This window comes from Dendrobates tinctorius, unplaced genomic scaffold (assembly GCF_039654945.1).
Source record: "Dendrobates tinctorius isolate UK_male_01 unplaced genomic scaffold, ASM3965494v1 ptg000039l, whole genome shotgun sequence".
NCBI lineage: Eukaryota > Metazoa > Chordata > Amphibia > Anura > Dendrobatidae > Dendrobates > Dendrobates tinctorius.
In genome coordinates, this window is record NW_027361707.1 from 22515220 (window position 1) to 22540542 (window position 25323).

Below are 25323 nucleotides of genomic sequence, written 5' to 3' on the forward strand. Positions count from 1 at the left end.
AATGTTTTGAAAACGTTGCTTCCATTTTTTTGTAATCTGCAGATCAGTAACATGTCTATCCACCCTGTGATTTCCATTATTCCAGGACATTTCTTTCTTGTAGTTGGAATTTCATTTTTGAGGAATGTATAAAATACTTACAATTCCAGAGAGTCAGAAGTTAGAGAGCAACTCACTTAATCAAAAGTGTGCTGCAATTGTCACTTGTTGGAACGCCCCTTTAAAGCAATTGTCCATGTTTGGCATGAGACTGCAGACTTGTGAATGCTCACATTGCACACGGTGCATGCTGTCAGGATTCCTTTGGTGTCAGCATGAAGTGTGACAACAAATTTGTGATATGCACTATCATGGTCACATTCCGACTAGATGTGGGCATGTGTAGTTGGACTGTGGCCGGAAGTATGCATATCGCATACCTGTGGTCACATGACTGCTCAATCTCAGCGCCTTAACTGGAGAATTCTGACAGTGTGCATTGTGCGTGATGTGAGGATTCACAAGTGTGCAGTGACAGAGTGACTGCAGACTTACGTGCCAAACTAGACAACCTTTTCATACATAACCTGCAGATAAGAATGATTTTGCTCATGCCCTACAACAAGGTGATACTACGCAGTCTAGTATGTCCAGGACCTGTCCCAACTCTTATGCTCTGTAACTTGCCATATACTCTATAGTGGGTGGTTACTATTCAGTAGCATTCTGCCAACACTATAGGAGCTGGAACAACCTTTCCTTCATAATGACTCCTGCCATTGTCCAATAGCTTTTCTGTCCCAAACTGAAAGCCAGCCTCCCTATTGGGCCATATACAATCTGACAGAGAATAGAAGCAGAGAGACAAAGACTGGCCCCAGATCCTGTAATCAGTCTGCATCTCTGCTACTAGAGGCCGATTACACCTGACAACAGGGTTAGGACAACTACATTTGTAAGTTAATGAGTCTGACTTCTCTCATGTGACATTCCAATAACCTTGTAGTAATCTACAGATCTGACCCGTTTTAATCCCCTTTATCCAAATCTTTCACCTCCCCATTACCTGCAGAGTCCAGGCACTCTCTGATGGTGCTTGCAGTAAACTTCTGTTTCATGATGGTCTTGTAATCATTGAGGAAATGTATGGAGCCCAGAGGAGATTCACAAGGGACAATATCTGCTAAGAAAAATAAATCAATAATTAGAGACTAAACCTAGCTGTGAAGTATGGAATCCACAACGTGTACCACTAGAGAAGACAAAATGACTTTAGCCCATAAGGATCGCAGATTCCTCTCTGTCATTACAGTGACAGTGCTGGTGTGCCCATTACAAGTGCTTTCTGGAGAGAAGACTGTACGTACGCCAACTATTGATGCGAATCAGTGCATGAGCGAGCAAACACCCACAGGCCTCTGTCATGTCTATTGTACACCGGAGCGAGGTGCACATAGAGCTTTCTCATTTCTGCAGAGGCCGCTTGTTAGAGCGCTGTCATGAGAGTGGTCTGTGTACACAGCTCCTGTATAATGAGTGGCCACAGCAAAGAGAGGGCTGTGTGCGCCACTCCAGTGTAGAGAGAGGCTGCAACAAAGAGCTGTGTGCGCTACTACAGTGTAGAGAGCGGCTGCAACAAAGAGCTGTGCGCTACTACAGTGTAGAGAGCGGCTGCAACAAAGAGCTGTGCGCTACTACAGTGTAGAGAGCGGCTGCAACAAAGAGCTGTGTGCGCCACTCCAGTGTAGAGAGCGGCTGCAACAAAGAGCTGTGTGCGCTACTACAGTGTAGAGAGCGGCTGCAACAAAGAGCTGTGCGCTACTACAGTGTAGAGAGTGGCTGCAACAAAGAGCTGTGTGCGCTACTACAGTGTAGAGAGCGGCTGCAACAAAGAGCTGTGTGCGCCACTCCAGTGTAGAGAGCGGCTGCAACAAAGAGCTGTGCGCTACTACAGTGTAAAGAGTGGCTGCAACAAAGAGCTGTGCGCTACTACTGTAGAGAGTGGCTGCAACAAAGAGCTGTGTGCGCTACTACAGTGTAGAGAGCGGCTGCAACAAAGAGCTGTGTGCGCTACTACAGTGTAGAGAGCGGCTGCAACAAAGAGCTGTGTGCACTACTCCAGTGTAGAGAGCGGCTGCAACAAAGAGCTGTGTGCGCTACTACAGTGTAGAGAGCGGCTGCAACAAAGAGCTGTGTGCACTACTCCAGTGTAGAGAGCAGCTGCAACAAAGAGCTTTGTGCGCTACTACAGTGTAGAGAGCGGCTGCAACAAAGAGCTGTGCGCTACTACAGTGTAGAGAGCGGCTGCAACAAAGCTGTGCGCTACTACAGTGTAAAGAGTGGCTGCAACAAAGAGCTGTGCGCTACTACTGTAGAGAGCGGCTGCAACAAAGAGCTGTGTGCGCTACTACAGTGTAGAGAGCGGCTGCAACAAAGAGCTGTGTGCGCTACTACAGTGTAGAAAGCGGCTGCAACAAAGAGCTGTGCGCTACTCCAGTGTAGAGAGCGGCTGCAACAAAGAGCTGTGTGCGCTACTACAGTGTAGAGAGCGGCTGCAACAAAGAGCTGTGTGCGCTACTACAGTGTAGAGAGCGGCTGCAACAAAGAGCTGTGTGCGCTACTACAGTGTAGAGAGCGGCTGCAACAAAGAGCTGTGTGCGCTACTACAGTGTAGAGAGTGGCTGCAACAAAGAGCTGTGCGCTACTACAGTGTAAAGAGTGGCTGCAACAAAGAGCTGTGCGCTACTACTGTAGAGAGCGGCTGCAACAAAGAGCTGTGTGCGCTACTACAGTGTAGAGAGCGGCTGCAACAAAGAGCTGTGTGCGCTACTACAGTGTAGAAAGCGGCTGCAACAAAGAGCTGTGCGCTACTCCAGTGTAGAGAGCGGCTGCAACAAAGAGCTGTGTGCGCTACTACAGTGTAGAGAGCGGCTGCAACAAAGAGCTGTGTGCGCTACTACAGTGTAGAGAGCGGCTGCAACAAAGAGCTGTGTGCGCTACTACAGTGTAGAGAGCGGCTGCAACAAAGAGCTGTGTGCGCTACTACAGTGTAGAGAGTGGCTGCAACAAAGAGCTGTGCGCTACTACAGTGTAGAGAGCGGCTGCAACAAAGAGCTGTGTGCGCTACTACAGTGTAGAGAGCGGCTGCAACAAAGAGCTGTGTGCGCTACTACAGTGTAGAGAGTGGCTGCAACAAAGAGCTGTGCGCTACTACAGTGTAGAGAGCGGCTGCAACAAAGAGCTGTGTGCGCTACTACAGTGTAGAGAGCGGCTGCAACAAAGAGCTGTGTGCGCTACTACAGTGTAGAGAGCGGCTGCAACAAAGAGCTGTGTGCGCTACTACAGTGTAGAGAGTGGCTGCAACAAAGAGCTGTGCGCTACTACAGTGTAGAGAGCGGCTGCAACAAAGAGCTGTGCGCTACTACAGTGTAAAGAGTGGCTGCAACAAAGAGCTGTGCGCTACTACAGTGTAGAGAGCGGCTGCAACAAAGAGCTGTGTGCGCTACTACAGTGTAGAAAGCGGCTGCAACAAAGAGCTGTGCGCTACTCCAGTGTAGAGAGCGGCTGCAACAAAGAGCTGTGTGCGCTACTACAGTGTAGAGAGCGGCTGCAACAAAGAGCTGTGTGCGCTACTACAGTGTAGAGAGCGGCTGCAACAAAGAGCTGTGTGCGCTACTACAGTGTAGAGAGCGGCTGCAACAAAGAGCTGTGTGCTACTACAGTGTAGAGAGCGGCTGCAACAAAGAGCTGTGTGTGCCACTCCGGTGTAGAGAGTGGCTGCAACAAAGAGCTGTGTGCGCTACTCCAGTGTAGAGAGTGGCTGCAACAAAGAGCTGTGTGCACTACTCCAGTGTAGAGAGCGGCTGCAACAAAGAGCTGTGTGCGCCACTCCAGTGTAGAGAGGGGCTGCAACAAAATTGTGTGCATTACTCCAATGTAGAGTGCAGCTGCAACAAAGAGTTGTGCGCTACTACAGTGTAGTGAGCCGTTGCAACAAATAGTTGTGTGCATCACTCCAATGTAGAGAGCGGCTGCAATAAAGAGCTGTGTTCGCCACCCCAGCGTAGGGAGCTGCTGCAATAAAGAGCTGTGTTCGCCACCCCAGCATAGAGAGCGGCTGCAATAAAGAGTTGTGTTCGCCACCCCAGCGTAGAGAGCGGCTGCAATAAAGAGTTGTGTGCATCACTCCAATGTAGACAGCAGCTGAAACAAAGAGTTGTGTGCATCACTGCAGTGTAGAGAGCGGCTGCAACAAAGAGCTGTGTGCGCCACTCCGGTGTAGAGAGCGGATGCAACAAAGAGCTTTGTGCACCACTCCGGTGTAGAGAGCGGCTGCAATAAAGAGCTGTGTGCGCCACTCCAGTGTAGAGAGCGGCTCCGACAAAGAATTGTGTGCATCACTCCAGTGTAGAGAGTGGCTGCAATAAAGAGCTGAGTGCGCCACCCCAGTGTAGAGAGCGGCTGCAACAAAGAGCTGTGTACAGCACTCCAATGTAATGAGAAGCTGCAACAAAGTTGTGTGCGCTACACTCTATTGCAGTGGACAACCGCAGTGAAGATGAAACAAGGTTTGTGCGCTACTTCTGTACAGCGAGCAGCTGTGAGTTGTGTGCACTGCACTCCATTGCTCCAGACGGCCGCAGTGGAGATGAGAGGGCATTGTGTGCGCTTCTCCTTTGTAGTGAGCAGCTGAGAGAAGGTTGTGGGTGTGAACTCCGCTATACAGGGAAACTGGGAGCACACGCACAATGTTTTGTCTTCCGAGCGAGCTTGCTCTGGGTGAGCAAACGCTGTCAATCAACATAAAGAAAGGCGGCGAAGGCATGCAAAATCTTGGGGTAGGACAATGCACGGAGCCGTTTTTCTAGTCCCAGGGGCACCAAGGGCCCAAACTTGAAACATGATTTAATAATGATTTACTTATGATTTTTGATAATTTACGTCCCCCATATGTCTGCGTAGCTAATTGGGGGCTGACATACTCCCTTTATACAAAGAAAACAGGTATAAGGATGTAGCAGTGCTGAAATTGTGAAATGCTTTGGTGCGGCGTCGTGGATGCACTGGGATGTGATGTGGACACTGACCTTCGTGTATAGAGTGGACGATACCCAGTAGATAGTTGCTGGTTTGTTGAAGTAGGACATTATTGTCTCCTTCGTACGTGCAGTTTGGATCGTTGTCATTGCGGATGTCACCTAAACGATTCACTTCAAACAGAAAAACGCACGGTTATGGAGGCAGACCACTGTGTCTCCGTGGTTACAGACTACAAACAAACTTTATGTAGTCAGATGATAGTTGTCTCGCTTTTATATTGGGCACATCAGATACATTAAATCATAGAATGATTGTAGAAGTGTCCCAAGTGGTCATTAAATGGTGTGATGGAGCGGTGGTATTACATCCGAATGCTTCTGATCGGTGAAGGTGCTGGACCCCCACCGATCAGATATTAACACTCATCACTGCCATGCTGGTCAAAAAACCTGTTTAATGTTACTGACAATTCTTGGGACGGACATTCGATCTTATTAAAAGAGAAACGGTTGCTTTACTTTTTTTTTCCTAAATCAATAATACGCCTGAAAATACAAAACTTTGTAATATATCTTATCAGACAAATCTGCTTCTTTCTCAGGACTGATCTTTCATTCTCAAAAATTCCCAATTCATGGGTATAATGTGTTTGAAATAAATACAGATTTTTCCCATTACGGAGATAGGAGACGACAGTTGGTGCTCATAAAGTTCTACGGAGAAGAGTCGGCCTCTAGCTCCTCCCGCCTTACATAGAATTCTATAAGCACCAACTGTCATCTTCTAGCTCAGTAAGGGAAGGTCTCTCTTCACTGAATTCAGGCTTTAACTCTGAATTGAGAGTGAAAGATGAGTCCAGGGGGAGAAAGAGGCAGATTTCTCCGATAAAACATATTACAAAGTTTCTTATTTTCAGGTGTACTATTGATTTATGACATAAAAATGAAAATGACGGTTACTCTTTAAAGTTACGACCAAGATATATTTTATATTCAAAGTTCAGGTGAAAGTTTTTGATCAAGAGTTGAAGTGAAAACAGAGTTATAAAGAGCGAGTTTATCGGAGCCTTCCCTGCAGCTCGAGCTTGTAATTGGATGTGACTTTGTTCAGACAAAGCCCGTGTCTTATCAGTCTGCAGTCGGCATCACCTGCCTGTCAGGAACAGACGCATCCAGTAATCCCCAATTACATCTTGGAATTTTTCAGAACTATGACTGATAATCTGTGAGGCGTAATAACCCCCCCATCCCAAGATCTAATCATGTCCGCTCTTATGACAGTAATTCACTTTCTGGTCACTTACTGGCAAGAAAACCATGACCCCCACATGCTTCTCGGCATTCCTGAGCTCCGTGCTGTGCAGTCCAGGAGGCTAGTGGTTTACCGGCACTGGACAAAGCATGGATTTCTTTGCCAAGTTCAGCCTGAAAAAAAAACAACATAAAAAAATATATATACATTTTTTATAGACATAAGGCAGGAAAGGACGCTACCTAAATGCATGTATTTGGGGCTAAAAATCATTTTTGCAATTAGGTTTCGTTAAAAATGTTTCACTGTTTGCTTTCTATAAGCTTTTTTCTGTTGCTGGCTGCAGAATGAGTTAACGAAGAATCTGGCAGCGAGCTCATTCTGACAGAAAAGTTTGTAACTCTTATCTACTCTCTGCTGATTTATGACAAAGTTGAATCTATAGGCAAACAAAGAACCTGTAAAAGTTAAAGGATGCAATATTTTTAATAAAACCCAATTGCAAAAATGATTTTCAGTCCTAAAAGGTATTTAAAAAAAAAAAAAAAAGACATTATGGATAAAAAAAGGATTTTGGGGATATGTCAAAAGTAAAAGAAACGTCAAAAATGCTATATGATTTCTACAAGATGAAAATGATGAAATTGTAAGACAGGATTGCTGAGAAGGCTGAACTTTTAAATTCCTATTTTGCATCTGTTTTCTCTCAGAAAGGAAATGTAATATCAACTGATCTTCACTGTCCTATTAAAGGAATAGAAGAATCCAGGATATCTATAAAGAGAAAGATAGTGAGGAAACACTTAGCTAACATAAATGAATTCAAGTCTCCAGGTCCAGATGAAGGAGATAGCAGAAGAAACTTTTGAACCACTCTCCATAATCTTTGAAAATTCTTGGAGATCAGGAGAAGTCCCAGAAGACTGGAGAAGAGCAAATGTTGTTCCTATCTTCAAAAAGGGAAATAAGGGGGACCCAGGAAACTATAGGCCAGAGAGTTTGACTTCTATACCAGGAAAGATCTTTGAATAAATTATTAAACAACATGTACAGTATGTCAGTACCTGGATAAGAATGAAGTGATTAACCAGAGTCAGCATGGGTTTGTACATAATAAGTCATGTCAGACTAACTTAATTTCCTTCTATGACAGAATCACTGACTGGGTGGATCAGGGAAATGCTGTAGATACAGTAGATCTTGACTTCAGCAAAGCATTTGACAAGTATCTCACACCATCCTTACTGAAAAAATGACTAAGTATGGAATGAACAAGGCAACTGTTAGGTGGATTCATAAGTGGCTTACGACCAAAGAGTGGTCGTAAATGGCTACACATCCAGTTGGAAGAATGTCTCAAGTGGGGTACCACAGGTTTCTGTCCTGGACCCTGTATTATTCAACATTTTTATCAATGATTTAGATGAAGGAATTGAGGGTTAACTGATTAAATTTGCTGATGACACAAAGCTAGGAGCGATAGCTAATACTAGAGAAAAGAGTATTCAAAAAGATATAATTAAACTGGAGCAGTGGGCAGCAACTAACAGAATGGTTTTTAACAGGGAAAAATGCAAAGTACTACATCTGGGCAATAAAAATGAAAACAAGCATATACAGAATGGGAGGAATAGGGCTAAGCAACAGCACATGTGAAAAAGACTTGGGTATACTAACAGATCACAGAATGAACATGAGTCAACAGTGTGATGCAGCAGCAAAAAAGGCAAATACAATTCTAGGCTGTATTAACAGAAGCATACAGTCTAGATCACGTGAAGTCATTATTGCCCTCTACTCCTCTTTGGTCAGACCTCATCTGGAATACTGTGTTCAGTTTTGGGCGCCACATTTTAAAAAAGACATCAACAAACTGGAGCAAGTTCAGAAAAGAGCGACCAGAATGGTGACCAGTATGCAAACAATGTCCTATGAGGAAAGGTTGCAGGATTTGGGAATGTTTAGCTTGCTGAAGAGAAGACTGAGAGGAGACTTAATAGCTGTCTACAAATATCTCAAGGGCTGTCACATTGTAGAAGGATCATCTTTTTTCTCATTTGCACAAGGACAGACATGAAGCAATGGGATGAAACTGAATGGGAGGAGACATTGAATTTTTGCCCATCAGACTTAAAGGCCATTGATAGTCTCCAAACAACTGGAACAATCCCTCGGCACCTCGCAATCACGCCATAGGGAGCACAGGTTAGCACAAGGACCCCCTAACCTCTTAGATGCCGTGTTTGCTTCTGACCGTAGCATTTCAGGGGTTTAATGGTTGGGATCAGAGTTATCCTTGATCACGGACCATTGTAGAAGGAGTATCATTGATGGCTCCCGATTATTTTGGTGTGAACAAAGCCTGAAGTCAACTAGAACAAAAATATATGTTTTTGTTAAGTCTGGAAAAAAAATGTAAAATAAACTTAAAATAAAACCTAGAAAAATTTATATAAGATCATACTTAGTTACTGGTTTCTATTTACTGTATATTTTCAGATTTTATTTTTACTTTCAACTTGGAAACTTGCTCTGCGCTCGCGGGAAAGCGGACCGACAAGAGATGCATGCAGCGCATAGGAACGTGTGCGTCTTCGCTTTTCCGGAGATGCTGCACCTGCCAGGCATCAGTACTGCAGCCTGCTGGGGGGGTGGAGGAACACTCTTCGTCTACCCGTAACATGGCCTCTCGGGTTGGGGTGCAGCACTTACCCCAGTCCTGTGCCCCCCACGTGTCCTGGAAGTGCCGGGCGTTGCTCCACTCAAAGAAGCGCGCGCCTGAGCTGCAGGCAGGCTGTCAGAAGAAGCATCCTGGGCGGTACTTCCGGTTGATTCCTAGCGCTGGTCCGAAGCCGGGAGCTCAATTTTTTCGGCGCCCGCCCAGGCAACGGGGGGGGGGGGGGGTGGGGGGGCAGGCCGCCGGAAGTGAAGCGAAGAAGGGAGACGGGACTTCCGTCTGCGGCCCAGAGCCGGCCGAAGCCGCGGGCTGGATTTTCAGCGTCTACCCGCGAGGGGGGGGGGGGGGGACGCCACCGATGCCACTGAACACAGAAATTAAGCACATGCTAAAAAGGATGTTGTGAGTTCATTTTCTGGTCTACCATTTGTGAGTTCTCCTTCCAGGCTCCCTCTGGTGGTAACAGGAGGTAGTGAGGCTGATTTAATCAGTAGAGATTTGCCACCTGATAAGGAGGATGACAATTGGACCTCAGGAATCTCAGACTGGATTTAAGACAGCCGACGCCCTATTCTGGTGCTGGTGATTCCTTCTGGCTTGTCAAGTGTTGGTTCTCAGCTCTGTTCCAGTCAGCTCAAGCTAAGTTTTCCTGCTAATGTTCACACTTGATTTTGTTGGTCTATTCAGTCTTTTGTGTGGTCAGCCAGCCCCGGCTGGGGCTGTGCTGAATTTCCACTCTTACTTATCTGTATTTGCCAATTTGCTTTTTGTCCCTTATTAGATTGGCCTCTTTTTGCTCTGCCTCAGAATATTTCAGAGTGCTGATATAGTGGGAGAAGTCTAGTGACTTCAGGGTTAATTTTGTTATCAGAAGTGTTGGAAATTATTTTTGTAGGGTTTTTGGCAGATTGCAGACAGTGTCTTTCCTTTCCTATCCTTTCTAGTTAGTTTGGGCCCCATCGTTTGCTCAGCCTATTTTCCTGCTTATGCTTGTTTTCATCTTGTTTCACCGTCAATACATGTGTGGGGGCTGTCTATTCCTTTGGGGTCTGCTCTGGGGCAGTTAGTTTTCCCCTTTTCTTGCTTTAGGCTTTAGTCCTCCGGCTGTGACGAAGCGTCTAGGTTCATCGTAGGAACGTTCCACGGCTGCTGCTAGTTGTGTGGTTAGGATCAGGGATCTGCAATCTGCATAGTTACCAACCTCTCTGGTTTTCTGTGACTTAGCTTGTTTAGGTTTTTCCTCCACAGTGACCCATTCATAACAGAATCACCAGCCATACTGCAGATTCTAGGGTACTCAAAAGCAGGAAAAAGTTGTTAAAAAAGGAAAAAAAAAGTGTCAAAATTTTTTTTTTTTAATGTATTTTTTCCTCTTTTTCTCTGGGGCCGTAGGAGGATTTTTTTTTCCCCTAATGGAGATTAAGCAATTGTCTGATCGTGTGGAGCAACTTGCTGCTGAAGTGCAGGGAATTTCCACCTACGTCATTCAGTCACATGCTGCTGAACCCAAGATCCCTACTCCTGATGTGTTTTCTGGGGATCGGTCTACATTTCTGAATTTTAAGAATAATTGTAAATTATTTCTCGCCTTGAAGCCTAACTCATTGGGGAGCTCTGCGCAGCAGGTTAAATTTGTCATCTCCTTGCTGCGCGGCGATCCCCAGGATTGGGCTTTTTCTCTGACACTTGAAAATCCCATTCTGACTAATGTGGATGCATTTTTTCAAGCCTTGGGGTTGTTGTATGATGAACCTAATGCTGTTGATCAAGCTGAGAGAACCCTGTTGGCATTAAACCAGGGTCAGGATTCTGCAGAGTTATACTGTCAAAAATTCCGAAAGTGGGCGGTCCTTACTACATGGAATTATAGTGCATTGGCAGCTCTCTTTCGGAAGGTTTTATCAGAGACCATAAAAGATGTTATGGTGGGATTTCCTGTTCCCTCTGGTCTGGATGATTCTATGTCATTAGCCATTCAAGTTTATCGGCGTTTACGTGAACGTAAGACTACACGGGAGGCGCTGCCACCTTTTGAACAAACGTCTGAACCTATGCAATGTGATGGGGTTTTGTCTAGGGCGCAACGTCAGGAGTTTAGAAGGCGTAATAAGCTGTGATTTTTCTGTGGAGATGCCTCTCATATTATTTCTGTCTCTCAAAACGAGAGAAACGTTTTGCACACACATTTGCTGTGGGCAGTATACAACCTACGTTTCTTTTGGCAATTACTCTGATCTGCTCCTTATCCACGTTTTCCACGAAGGCTTTTGTGGATTCAGGAGCAGCGTTGAATCTGATGGATTTGGACTTTGCTAAACGTTGTGGTTTTTCTATGACGCCTCTGCGGACGCCTATTCCTTTGAGGGGTATTGATGCTACTCCTTTGGCGGAGAATAAACCTCAGTTTTGGACCCAGGTGATAATGCGAGTTGCCCCAGACCACCAAGAAAATTGTAAAATTTTTGGTGCTGCATAATTTGCATGATACTATTGTTCTGGGGTTCCCCTGGTTGCAAACTCATAATCCAGTTTTGGATTGGAAATCTGGGTCTGTGGTGAGTTGGGGTTGTCAGTGTGTTCTTAGGGACGCTCCTGTTTCCTCCACCTCTCCTCAGTCTCATGATATTCCTGATTATCTGGCCGATTTTTCTGATGTATTTAGTGAGAGTAATTCTGCGTCTTTGCCTCCTCATAGGAGTTATGACTGTGCAATTGAGTTGATGTCTGGGTGAAAATTTCCCAAGGGTCGGCTTTTCAACTTATCTGTACCCGAACATGATGCTATGCGATCCTATATTAAGTAGTCGTTGGAGAAGGGTTATATTAGACCATCCTCGTCACCTTTAGTTGCTGTTTTTTTTTTTGTGGCCAAGAAAGATGGTTCATTAAGACCGTGTATTGATTATCGTTCCCTTAACAAGATGACGGTTAAATATCAGTACCCGTTACCTCTGATGTCTGATTTATTCTCCAGAGTTAAGAGTGCCTGCTGGTTTACTAAGCTTGACCTCAGGGGGGCGTATAATCTTATTCGCATCAAGCACGGGGATGAATGGAAGACAGCGTTTAATACTCCGGAGGGACATTTTGAGTACCTGGTGATGCCTTTTGGGCTCACTAATGCCCCTTCTGTATTCCAGTCCTTTATGAATATTTTCCGTGACTTTGTGGATAAGTTTTTGATAATCTATCTGGATGATATTCTGATGTTTTCTAGTGATTGGGATTCTCATGTGGAACACGTCCGGACTGTGCTCCGGATTTTGAGGGAGAATTCCCTGTTTGTTAAGGGATCGAAATGCCTCTTTGGTGTACAGAAGATTTCATTTTTGGGATTTATCTTGTCTCCATCGACTATTGAAATGGACCCAGCCAAGGTACAGGCATTTATGATTGGGTTCAGCCTACTTCTTTGAAGGCCCTCCAGAAGTTTTTGGGTTTTGCTAATTTCTATCGTAAATTTATAGGTAATTTTTCTGGTATTGTCAAACCACTGACTGATCTGACCAAGAAGGGCGCTGATGTGCTGAATTGGTCTCCTGAGGCTTTCTCAGCATTTCAGGAGCTTAAGCAGAGATTTACTTCAGCTACAGTTTTACGGCAACCTGATGTCTCACTTCCATTTCAGGTGGAGGTAGATGCTTCTGAGATTGGTGCAGGAGATGTTTTGTCCCAAAAAGACCCTGTGACTTCTAAGATGAATCCCTGTGCCTTCTTTTCTCGAAAGTTCTCCCCATCTGATCGCAACTATGATGTGGGGAATTGGGAATTGTTGGCCATGAAGTGGGCATTTGAGGAGTGGAGACACTGGTTGGAGGGAGCTAGACATCAAGTTGTGGTCCTCACCGATCACAAGAATTTGATTTAACTGGAGTCGGCCAAACGCTTGAATCCTGGACAGGCTAGATGGCCCTTGTTTTTCACGCGTTTTAATTTTGTGGTCTCTTTTCTTCCGGGCACTAAGAATGTTAAGGCAGACGCCCTTTCTAGGAGTTTCTTTGCCGATTCTCTTAATGTGACCGAGCCTACTACCATCCTAGGTGAGGGGGTAGTTCTTTCTGCCTTTTCGGCCGATTTGAGACATGCCCTGGAGGAATTTCAGGAGGATAAACCTGAGCGTTGCCCTATGGGAAAATTGTATGTTACTGACCAGTGGAGAAAGAGAGTGATGTCTGAAATTCATTGCTCCGCATTGGCTGGTCATCCAGGTATTTTTGGTACCAGAGATTTGGTGAGTCGGTCTTTTTGGTGGCCTGCCTTATCTCGTAATGTCAGTAATTTTGTACAGTCCTGTGGGACTTGTTCTTGGTCTAAACCTTGTTCTAGTGGGTTGCTGATGCCCCTGCCGCTGCACAAGTGGCCATGGACCCATATCTCAATGGATTTTATTTCTGATCTTCCTGTCTGTCAGAGAATGACTGTTATCTGGGTGATTTGTGATAGATTTTCGAAGATGGTTCATCTTGTACCACTCCCAAAGTTGCCATCTTCCGCTGAGTTGATGCCCTTGTTTTTACAACAGGTGGTTTGGTTACATGGGATTCCTGAGAACATTGTGTCCGACAGAGGAGTCCAGTTTGTTTCCAGATTTTGGAGAGCCTTTTGTTCCAATCTGGGAATTCAGTGGTCCTTCTCCTCCGCGTTTCATCCCCAGACCAATGGACAGACTGAGAGAACAAACCAGACCTTGGAGTCTTATTTAAGATGTTTTATATCTGCTGATCAGGATAATTGGGTCTCATTTTTGCCCTTGGCCGAATTCGCGCTAAATAATAGAGCTAGTTCTGCCACTTTGATGTCACCCTTTTTCTGTCATTTTGGGTTTCATCCTCGATTCTCTTCAGGGCAAGTGGAATCTTCCTCCTCCCCCGGTGTGGACACTGTGGTTGAGAGAATGCAGCAGATATGGGACCAAGTGGTGGATAAGTTGTCACTCGCTCAGGAAAAGGCCCAGCGATTTTCCAACCGGCATAGGACCATTGGTCCCCGGTTTAAAGTGGGTGATATGGTTTGGTTGTTGTCTAAGAATATTCCTATGAAGGTTGCATCTCCAAAATTTAAGCCAAGATTTATTGGACCTTATAAGATTTTGGAGATTCTTAATCCTCCTGTTTCTTTTCAATTGGCTCTTCCAGTTACGTTCAAGATCCATAATGTAGTTCACAAATCCCTGTTGAAGAGGTTTGTTGAGCCAGTGGTTCCTATGGCAGCACCCCCTGACCCTGTGTTGGTTGAAGGCAATGTGGAATATGAGGTAGAGAAAATATTGGATTCTTGTTTAGTTAGACGGAGACTCCAGTATTTGGTCATGGAAGGGTTATGGCCAGGAGGATAATTCTTGGGTCTCTGCCTCCGATATTCATGCTAATAGATTGGTTCGTGCTTTTCACCGGGCCCATCCTGATCGGCCTGGTGGTGTGGATGAGGGTTCGGTGACCCCTCCTCAAGGGGGGGGGTACTGTTGTGGGTTCATTTTCTGGTCTACCAGTTGTGAGCTCTCCTTCCGGGCTCCCTCTGGTGGTAACAGGAGGTAGTGAGGCTGATTTAATCAGTAGAGATTTGCCACCTGATAAGGAGGATGACGATTGGACCTCAGGAATCTCAGACTGGATTTAAGACAGCCGACGCCATATTCTGGTGCTGGTGATTCCTTCTGCTTGTCAGGTCTTGGTTCTCAGCTCTGTTCCAGTCAGCTCAAGTTAAGTTTTTCTGCTAATGTTCACACTTGATTTTGTTGGTCTATTCAGTCTTTTGTGTGGTCAGCCAGCCCCGGCTGGGGCTGTGAATTTCCACTCTTACTTATCTGTATTTGCCAATTTGCTTTTTGTCCCTTATTAGATTGGTCTCTTTTTGCGCTGCCTCAGAATAATTCAGAGTGCTGATATAGTGGGAGAAGTCTAGTGACTTCAGGGTTAATTTTGTTATCAGAAGTGTTGGATATTATTTTTGTAGGGTTTTTGGCAGATTGCAGACAGTGTCTTTCCTTTCCTATCCTTTCTAGTTAGTTTGGGCCCCATCGTTTGCTCAGCCTATTTTCCTGCCTATGTTTGTGTTTTCATCTTGTTTCACCGTCAATACTTATGTGGGGGCTGTCTATTCCTTTGGGATCTGCTCTGGGGCAGTTAGTTTTCCCTTTTCTTGCTTTAGGTTTATTTAGTCGTCCGGCCGTGACGAGGCGTCTACGTTCATCGTAGGTACGCTCCACGGCTGCTGCTAGTTGTGTGGTTAGGATCAGGGATCTGCAATTTGCATAGTTATCAACCTCTCTGGTTTTTCTGGGGCTTAGCTTGTTTAGGTTTTCCCTCCACGGTGACCCATTCATAACAAAGGAAGAAAGAAATGTTTATAAAATGGAAAGAGGGAGATATCTAAAGAAGAATATAATGCTGCCTGCAGAACACGAATCAAATTATCTAAAGCTGACAATGAATTGAGGCTTGCAAGAGACGTCAAAAGCAATAAAAAAAGGATTTTAGGGATATGTCAAAAGTAAAAGAAATGTCAAAGACGCTATAGGATTTTTGCAGGATGAAAATGATGAAATGGTAAGACAGAATGTTGAGAAGGCCGAACTTTTAAATTCCTATTTTGCATCTGTTTTCTCTCAGAAAGGAAATGTAACATCAACTATTCTTCACCGTCCTATTAAGGGAATAGAAGAATCCAGGATATCTATAAACAGAAATATAGTGAGGAAACACTTCGCTAACCTAAATGAATTCAAGTCTCCAGGTCCAGATGAATTACACCCCAGAGTATTGAAGGAGATAGCAGAAGAAATTTTTTTACCTCTCTCCATAATCTTTGAAAATTCGTGGAGAACAGAAGTCCCAGAAGACTGGAGAAGAGCAAATGTTGTTCCTATCTTCAAAAAGGGGAAGAAGGTGGACCCAGGCAACTATAGGCCGGTGAGTCTGACTTCTATACCAGGAAAGATCTTTGAACAAATTATTAAACAACATGTATTTCAGTACCTGGATAAGAATGAAGTGATTAAACAGAGTCAGCATGGGTTTGTAACTAATAAGTCATGTCAGGCTAACTTAATGTCCTTCTATGACAGAATCACTGACAGGGTGGATCAGGGAAATGCTGTAGATATAGTATATCTTGACTTCAGCAAAGCATTTGACAAAGTATCTCACACAATCCTTATTGAAAAAATGACTAGGTATGGAATGGACAAGGCAACTGTTAGGTGGATTCATAACTGGCTTAGTGATCGGACCCAAAGAGTAGTCGTAAATGGCTGCACACCAGTTGGAAGAATGTCTCAAGTCGGGTACCACAGGGCTCTGTCCTGGGCCCTGTATTGTTCAACATCTTTATCAACGATTTAGATGAAGGAATTGATGGTAAAAGGATTAAATTTGCTGATGACACAAAGCTAGGAGGGATAGCTAATACTAGAGAAGAGAGAGAAGATTCAAGAAGATATAAATAAACTGGAGCAGTGGGCAGGAACTAACAGAATGGTTTTTAACAGGGAAAAATGCAAAGTACTACATCTGGGCAATAAAAATGAAAAGCATATACAGAATGGGAGGAATAGGGCTAAGCAACAGCACATGTGAAAAAGACTTGGGTATACTAATAGATCACAGACTGAATATGAGTCAACAGTGTGATGTAGCAGCAAAAAAGGCAAATGCAATTCTAGGATGTATTAACAGAAGCATACAGTCTAGATCACGTGAAGTCATTATTGCCATCTACTTCTCTTTGGTCAGACCTCATCTGGAATACTGTGTCCAGTTTTGGGCGCCACATTTTAAAAAAGACATCAACAAACTAGAGCAAGTTCAGAAAAGAGCGACCAGAATGGTGACCGGTCTGCAAACCCTGTCTTATGAGGAAAGGTTGCAGGATTTGGGAATGTTTAGTTTGCAAAAGAGAAGACTGAGAGGAGACTTAATAGCTGTCTACAAATATCTCAAGGGCTGTCACATTGTAGAAGGATCAACTTTATTCTCATTTGCACAAGGAAAGACTAGAAGCAGTGGGATGAAACTGAATGGGAGGAGACACAGATTAGATATTAGAAAAAACTTTTTGACAGTTAGGGTGATCAATGAGTGGAACAGGCTGCCACGAGAGGTGGTGAGTTCTCCTTCAATAGAAGTCTTCAAACAGAGGCTGGAAAGACATCTGTCTGGGATGATTTAGCGAATCCTGCTTTGAGCAGGGGGTTGGACTAGATGGCCCAGGAGGTCCCTTCCAACTCTACGATTTTATGATTCTATGACCACCAGCCGAAGATACCTGGCCGGACACCAGGACACGCCGCCATGAGCGACGGGGGTGACTACCTTTGCCCGACAAGGCAAGGCTAAGGGCTCCAGCCCTGTTGACGCTGCTGCAGGAGCCCTCCCAGGCCATCCCCTACGTGACGATGCTTCAGCTTCCCAGCTCAGGTAGAGGGGAGGGGGCCGCATATAGGATGGTGCAGGCACTCTAGCTCCATCTAACCCCTTCAAGGGATGAGGAGAGGGACTGTCCGCCGCCTTGCAGCACCACAGTGTAGCATTGGTGGAGCAGTGGGGGCCGCAGGAACTATGCTTGTGCCTCTGTACAGCCCATGGTTTCAATACCTAGGGGTGGTCAGGTCTAAGTCCGGCATCATGTCCCACGTTGCGGGAGAGGATACGTGGAGGCGACACTTGCACGTGCTCGCCCGTTGTAGGTTTGGGGAAATTGGACCCTTTCAATAGGATCCGTTGCCCCTGTCTCATCTTCATGGAAGGTAAAAATAAAAAAGTCTGGGAAAAAAAGACCAGACATGTCCCTCGTTGCGGGAGAGGATACGTGGAGGCGATACTCACACGTGCTCGCCCGTTGTTGGTTTGGGGAGATCGGACCCTTTCAATAGGGTCCGTCGCCCCTGTCTCATCTTCATAGAAAAAAGGAAAAAGAAAAAAAAAAAAGAAGTCTGGAGAAACAGACGTGTGCCTCCAACGGACACTAAGCATTAACTGGTTTCCGCCCGCAATCAGGGCGAGGGTGTATACGGCGGAGGAGGAGCTAACCTTTTTTTTTTCACTTAGTGTCAGCCTCCAGGAGAAGGAAAAAAATCAGCTAAAAACGGATCCTGTGTCATCAGTTTGTGGCAAAACGGAAACGGATCCGTTTTTTTCACATTCTGGCGGATTTTGACTGATGTAAAAAAAATGAAATGTGAAACAGGCCTAAAAGCTGTAAGCTGTGGATTTTGCAACATCTATTAGGCTATGTGCACACACTGCGGTTTCCCTTGCAGGGTTTTTTCCCACGGAACCGCAGGTAAAGTGACCTGCGGTTTTACACCTCTACTATGTTAAAGGTGTGAAACCGCAGCGGAATCCGCAGAAATAATTGACATGCTGCGGAAAAAAAACCGCAGCAAAACCGCGCGGAAAAAACCCGCAGCGTGAGCACTCTGGTTTAAACCCATAGGGTTACATGGTACTGTACCATGTCTGCGGAACTGCTGCGGTTCCGCAGGGCCAAAACCGTAGCGGAACCGCAGCAAAAACCGCAGCGTGTGCACATAGCCTAATAGCAGCTCTTCAGGAGCTGAGAGAGAGGTGAACCGCTATCTGTTGTATAGACATCAAGGAGAGAGGTGACTGGAATGCTAGGAGTTAACCCCTGTCCTGGAATGTAACTATTGGGCACTTTCAGCCAAGGTCCAGGAAGGCACTAGTGCAGTGATGGTAAACCTATGGCACTCGTGCCCTCTCAGCTGGCACGTGGCCTCGCCTCACTGTTCCGGAGCTGCAGCTTCCTGGCAACCTCACACACATTGAGCGGCGCGGCCACGGAGCTGAATGATGATGTCATCCAGCCGCCGCCGCGTCTCTCAATGTGTGAGAGAAGGTGAGAGCTGAGGAAGCTGCCGGCGTGCGGAGAGGTGAGTGTGGCCACTGTGGTGTGTGTGTGGTGAATGTGGCCAGTGTGGTGTGTGTGATGTGAGTGTGGCCGCTGTGGTGTGTGTGTGTGGCGCGAGTGTGGTCACTGTGGTGTGTGTGTGTGTGTGTGTGTGTGTGTGTGCGGTGAGTGTGGCCAGTGTGGTGAGTGAGGCGGTGAGTCTGGCCGCTGTGGTGTGTGTATGTGGTGTGTGTGTCAATGATGGGGAGAGGGCCAGTGATGGGGATGATGGGGAGAGGGCAATGATGGGGTGATGGGGAGGAGGAAATGATGGAGGTGGTGATTGGGCAATTTCTACATGAAGGTGATCATGATGGCGCATATTTCTACATGAAGGTAATCATGATGGGACATATTTCTGCATGAAGGGGATCATGATGGGGCATTTCTACATGAAGGGGATCATGATGGGGCATATTTCTACATGAAGGGGATCATGATGGGACATATTTCTACATGAAGGGGATCATGATGGGACATATTTCTGCATGAAGGGGATCATGATGGGGCATTTCTACATGAAGGGGATCATGATGGGGCATATTTCTACATGAAGGGGATCATGATGGGACATATTTCTACATGAAGGGGATCATGATGGGGCATATTTCTACATGAAGGGGATCATGATGGGACATATTTCTGCATGAAGGGGATCATGATGGGGCATTTCTACATGAAGGGGATCATGATGGGGCATATTTCTACATGAAGGGGATCATGTTGGGGCATTTCTACATGAAGGGGATCATGATGGGACATATTTCTGCATAAAGGGGGTCATGATGGGACATATTTCTACATGAAGGAGATCATGATGGGGCATATTTCTACATGAAGGAGATCATGATGGGGGATATTTCTGCATGAAGGGGATCATGATGGGGCATATTTCTGCATGAAGGGGATCATGATGGGTCATATTTCTGCATTAAGGGTATCATGATGGGGCATATTTCTACATGAAGGGGATCATGATGGGGCATATTTCTACATGAAGGAGATCATGATGGGGGATATTTCTGCATGAAGGGGATCATGATGGGGGATATTTCTGCATGAAGGGGATCATGATGGGGCATATTTCTGCATGAAGGGGATCATGATGGGTCATATTTCTGCATTAAGGGTATCATGATGGGGCATATTTCTTCATGAAGGGGATCATGATGGGGCATATTTCTGCATGAAGGGGATCATGATGGGTCATATTTCTGCATTAAGGGTATCATGATGGGGCATATTTCTACATGAAGGGGATCATGATGGGGCATTTGGCACGTGTTGGCACTTCGTCATGAATAATAATTGGATTTTAGGCTATGTGCACACGTTGAGGATTCACCTGCGGTTTTCCTGCGGATTAGCCTGCGGTTTTGCCCTGCGGTTTCACACCTCTATGTTAAAGGTGTGAAACCGCTGCGGAATCCGCACAAAGAATTGACATGTTTGTAAACCGCAGCAAAACCGCGCAGAAAAAAACGCAGCGTGAGCACAGCAGTTTTGAAAGTCCATAGGGTAACATGGTACTGTACTGTACCATGTCTGCGGAACTGCTGCGTTTCCGCAGGGCCAAAACCGCTGCGGAAACGCAGCAGAATCCGCAACGTGTGCACATAGCCTTAGGTTGCACTCAGTCTCAGAAAGGTTCGCTATCACTGCACTAGTGGATGAGCTCCATGGACACCAGCTGAGCACTATGAAAGAAAAAATGCTCTCAGTGTAGGAGAAAGACAGCAGATAGAATAAGAATGTCAAGTGCAAGTCTGCTTATTTCCATGCTGTCTAACTAATCTATTCTATTACTTCTTAACACTGTTTTTCGGTGATTCCTTTGTATCCCCGTTCATACTGCACCCACACACACAAATTATACACCATTTGAAAGGTAAACTTGCTCCCTTCAGCAAGAAAATAGCCAAACAAACCACACATTCACGATTTTAGAGCATTAAGTCTTTGGAATCTTTACAGTGCAAGCAGTGAGTCCATGGATTCTTTACTGTGCGAGCAGTGAGTCTATGGATTCTTTACTATGCGAGCAGTGAGTCTATGGATTCTTTACTGTGCGAGCAGTGAGTCTATGGATTCTTTACTATGCGAGCAGTGAGTCTATGGATTCTTTACTGTGCGAGCAGTGAGTCTATGGATTCTTTACTATGTGAGCAGTGAGTCTATGGATTCTTTACTGTGCGAGCAGTGAGTCTATGGATTCTTTACTGTGCAAGCAGTGAGTCTATGGATTCTTTACTGTGCGAGCAGTGAGTTTATGGATTCTTTACTGTGTCAGCAGTGAGTCTATGGATTCTTTACTGTGCGAGCAGTGAGTCTATGGATTTTTTACTGTGCGAGCAGTGAGTCTGTGGATTCTTTACTGTGCGAGCAGTGAGTCTACTGATTCATACTGCGAGCAGTGAGTCTATGGATTCTTTACAGTGTGAGCAGACAGTCTATGGATTCTTTACTGTGCGAGCAGTGAGTCTATGGATTCTTTACTGTGTGAGCAGTGAGTCTATGGATTCTTTACTGTGTGAGCAGTGAGTCTATGGATTCTTTACTGTGCTCATACAGTAAAAAAATCCAGACTTGCTGCTCACACAGTAAAGAATCCATAGACTCACTGCTCACACAGTAAAGAATCCATAGACTGTCTGCTCACACTGTAAACATAGTAACATAGTTATTAAGGTTGAAAGGAGACTTTAAGTCCATCTAGTTCAACCCATATCCTATCCTAACTTGCCCTAACATGTTGATCCAGAGGAAGGCAAAAAAAACCCATGTGGCAACAGTAAGCTTCACATTGGGGAAAAAAATTCCTTCCCGACTCCACATACGGCAATCAGACTAGCTCCCTGGATCAACGCAATATTAAGGTAACTAGTGTATATACCCTGTAATATTATACTTTCCAAGAAAGGCATCCAGTCCCTTCTTAAATTTTAGTAGGGAATCACTCATTACAACATCATATGGCAGAGTCTATGGATATTTTGTTGTAAGAGCATTAAAACTAATGGATTCTTTACTATAAAAGCAGTGCTTTTTTTGTTTTGTTTTTTCTTTGTATTTTTGCATTCTGTGCAAGCTGGGGTGTGGCCTCCCTCTCCTGAGCTGGAAATTGTATTTAGAAGCTTCCCCTGACTGGTGTCCACTAGTTGGGACCCGGTCCTTGTCTGCCCTTATTCACACAGACGTCAACTTTGACACATGATAAGGTTATTAATACTAGACAGTGTAGGATCGCCCCGACCACAGAGTCACCTTGTCGATGGTGGGACGGCTTTTATGCTATGTTTGATCAAATACAGTATTACTAAGAACTCTGTATGATTTAAATGCACTTTTGCTTTTTACTTATTTAATTATATCAGGTTTTTTTTCATTTTGGCTTTTGTAGGTTTTGTATACAAGCAGTGAGAATGAATTCTGTACTGTGTGAGCAGTTAGACTATGGATTCTTTACTGTAAGAGCAGTGAGATTATAAAACTCTCTGTGACATGATGTAGTAATAGTTGACTCAGTACAAAAGTGCAAAAAGTCTATAAAAATCCTTAGCCGGTCTTGCACGAGAAACATTTTTTGCCGAACATTATCTCTCCCTACTCCACCATACATGAGTGATCAGCTCCATTGAGTGTTCATGTGTTTTCTCGATGGGGTGAGACAGTGACATATAGATCACCAATACGCCAAAATAGTACTAATAAAAACATCAGCTTGCCAGGCAAAAAACAAGCCCTCACACAGCTCCATCAATGGAAACAAAAAATAAAAGGGTACGACTCTCAGAATATTGTGAAAGAAAAAACAAACAAAAAAAAATCATAAAAGTAACCTTATTTTTTTTTCCATTGTATGGTAAAATTAATGGTATTCTAAACCACTGTAGATTCCCGCAAAAATCAAGCAATTGTATGGCTAAAACAAAGGAGGAATAAGAAAGTTGACTCTTTGAGGAAAACATGAAAGTGCAAACGGGAACAATTAGCGGCGGTAGGAAGGATTTCGGGGAAGGTCACTTCTCCGGCAGATAGTGGGAACATGCCATCACAATTTTAACGACCTTTTTAATAGCAGCACGCACCTGTCTAGGGCTCCGATCCTTCATAAGAATCCCAATCTGGAGTTCGACCAAGTTTAAAAAGAAGCTCTTGGAGAAGTAGTCCAAAACGTAAGCTGCGGCTAGATAAGGAATCAGCCTCCATTGCTGAAAAGGGGGGAAAACAAAACAAAAAAAAAATGGTTAAAGAAACAATGAAAAACACACACACATCCAGCATGTAGTTACATAACATAATGACTATATACAGCGTGTGACCCTCAACAATAAAGGCTATGTACAATTTCACAGAGAATTATTTTTTTCATTGGAGTCTTAAATGTTAAGATGCAATTTTCTGAATAATCTTCATAAAAAAATTCTACCATATTGATGCAAAGCTTCCATAAGTTCATTATCTAGCTGAATGATTTGCAAAAATGTAAAAAATCCATCAAAGCTCCTTCTGTTCTCCCCTTTCCTTTCCTCAGCGTTAGAGATAGCAGCAGGGAAATGGACTGTATACCGATCTCCACAGTGTGGAAAGGATAGAAAGCATATAAAGTCTCAGGAAGGGCAGAAATGCACAGGGGGAAGTTATGTACAGAATAGAAGTTGGACTGATATATGAGCTAATGAAGACAGCAGCACCCTGGATAAACACAGAGCTCACATCCAGCCTGTATTACTGGGAGTGACACTTCTGTAAGTGAAAAATTGGAGACTTGGTTCCGCTAGATTTCTAAAACTTAATATGGACAAAACAGAATTAATAATCTTTCGTACATCTCACATGACCCCCCCCCCCAACAGACCTATCCATTAAACTAAACGGCTGCCCACGCTCCCCAGTCCCACAAGTTCGCTGCCTTGGGGTTATCCTTGGCACTGATCTCTCTTTCAAACCACATATTCAAGCCCTTTCCACTTCCTGCCGACTTCAACTCAAAAATATTTCACGGATCCGTACATTTCTCAACCAAGAATCTGCAAAAACCCTAGTCCATGCCCTCATCATCTCCCGCCTTGACTACGGCAACCTCCTGCTCTGTGGCCTCCCCTCTAACACTCTCGCACCTCTCCAATTTATTCTAAACTCTGCTGCCTGACTAATCCACCTGTCCCCCCGCTATTCCCCGGCCTCTCCCCTCTGTCAATCCCTGCACTGGCTCCCCATTACCCAAAGACTCCAGTTCAAAACCCTAACCATGACATACAAAGCCATCCACAACCTCCGTACATCTGTGACCTCGTCTCCTGGTACTTACCTGCACGAAACCTCCGATCCTCACAAGATCACCTTCTGTACTCCCCTCTTATCTCCTCTTCCCACAATCGCATACAAGATTTCTCCTGCACATCACCCCTACTCTGGATCTCTCTACCACAACATATCAGACTCTCGCCTACCATGGAAACCTTCATAAAGAACCTGAAGACCTACCTCTTCCGACAAGCCTACAACCTGCAGTAACCACCGATCCACCAAACCGATGCACGACCAGCTCTACCCTCGCCTACTGTATCCTCACCAATCCCGTTGTAGATTGTGAGCCCTCGCGGGCAGGGTCCTCTCTCCGCCTGCACCAGTCGTGAGTTGTATTGTTTATGATTACTGTACTTGTATGTATTATGTATACCCCTCCTCACATGTAAAGCGCCGTGGAATAAATGGTGCTATAATAATAAATCATAATAATAGTCTGCAAACTGTATATCAGGAGTTCAGAAAATAAATGAAGAAATAAGGATTGAAGACTGAAACTTGAGGCCTGATTCATTATTGCATTTGCACTTTTTTTTGGTATTTTATTTCTTAAATTTTTATTTTTCAAATGTTAGCCATGGTGGACTGGGTTTGGTGTTTTCTGATGATTCATCAATTGCAAGACAGTTGGAAGACCATTTCCAGTGACTACCTCTTGAAGCTCATCGAGAATGCCAAGAATGTGCAAAGCAGTAATCAAAGCAAAAGGTGGCTACTTTGAAGAACCTAGAATATAAGACATATTTTCAGCTGTTTCACACTTTTTTTTAATTATATAATTCCACATGTGTTAATTCATAGTTTTGATGCCTTCAGAGTGAATCTACAATTTTCATAGTCATGAAAATAAAGAAAACTCTTTGAATGGGGTTTGTCCAAACTTTTGGTCTGTACAGTATACGCAGCATTACTTTTTTATGTACGCCTTTATCACAGCTGACTGACTTCATTTTTGGCTGTAAATTCTCGTGCAATCGAATCTCATTTCTGGTATAATCCCAACTTTCAGGAAATTGATGTCTTCGCTCAATCATGCAGTAAAATTAGACAATTTGAATCGCTGCATAAACTTGATCCGTGTTTTTCCACCATCAGTATTGGTTTTCCCTCTTGTCTAAAGGTCATCCTCATTATTTTAAGGCATAAAATCGAACGGGAGA

At 44.6% G+C, this 25323-nt stretch overlaps 1 protein-coding gene across 6 annotated transcripts in view; it reads right to left on the reverse strand.

Moving 5' to 3' along the window:
* The window catches only part of ACOX3 (acyl-CoA oxidase 3, pristanoyl), a 126644-nt gene that overhangs the window by 54206 nt on the left and 47115 nt on the right, over positions 1–25323 (reverse strand). For 5 of the 6 annotated variants that reach the window (XM_073574552.1, XM_073574555.1, XM_073574553.1 and 2 more), the window contains exons 10-13: positions 22942–23064; positions 6323–6443; positions 5067–5189; positions 1046–1162 (exon numbers count right to left, since the gene is read on the reverse strand). In XM_073574552.1, coding sequence (XP_073430653.1) covers positions 1046–1162; positions 5067–5189; positions 6323–6443; positions 22942–23064 — 484 coding nt within the window. The remainder of the gene's footprint in view (positions 1–1045; positions 1163–5066; positions 5190–6322; positions 6444–22941; positions 23065–25323) is intronic. The other variant, XM_073574557.1, reaches the window with a different exon arrangement.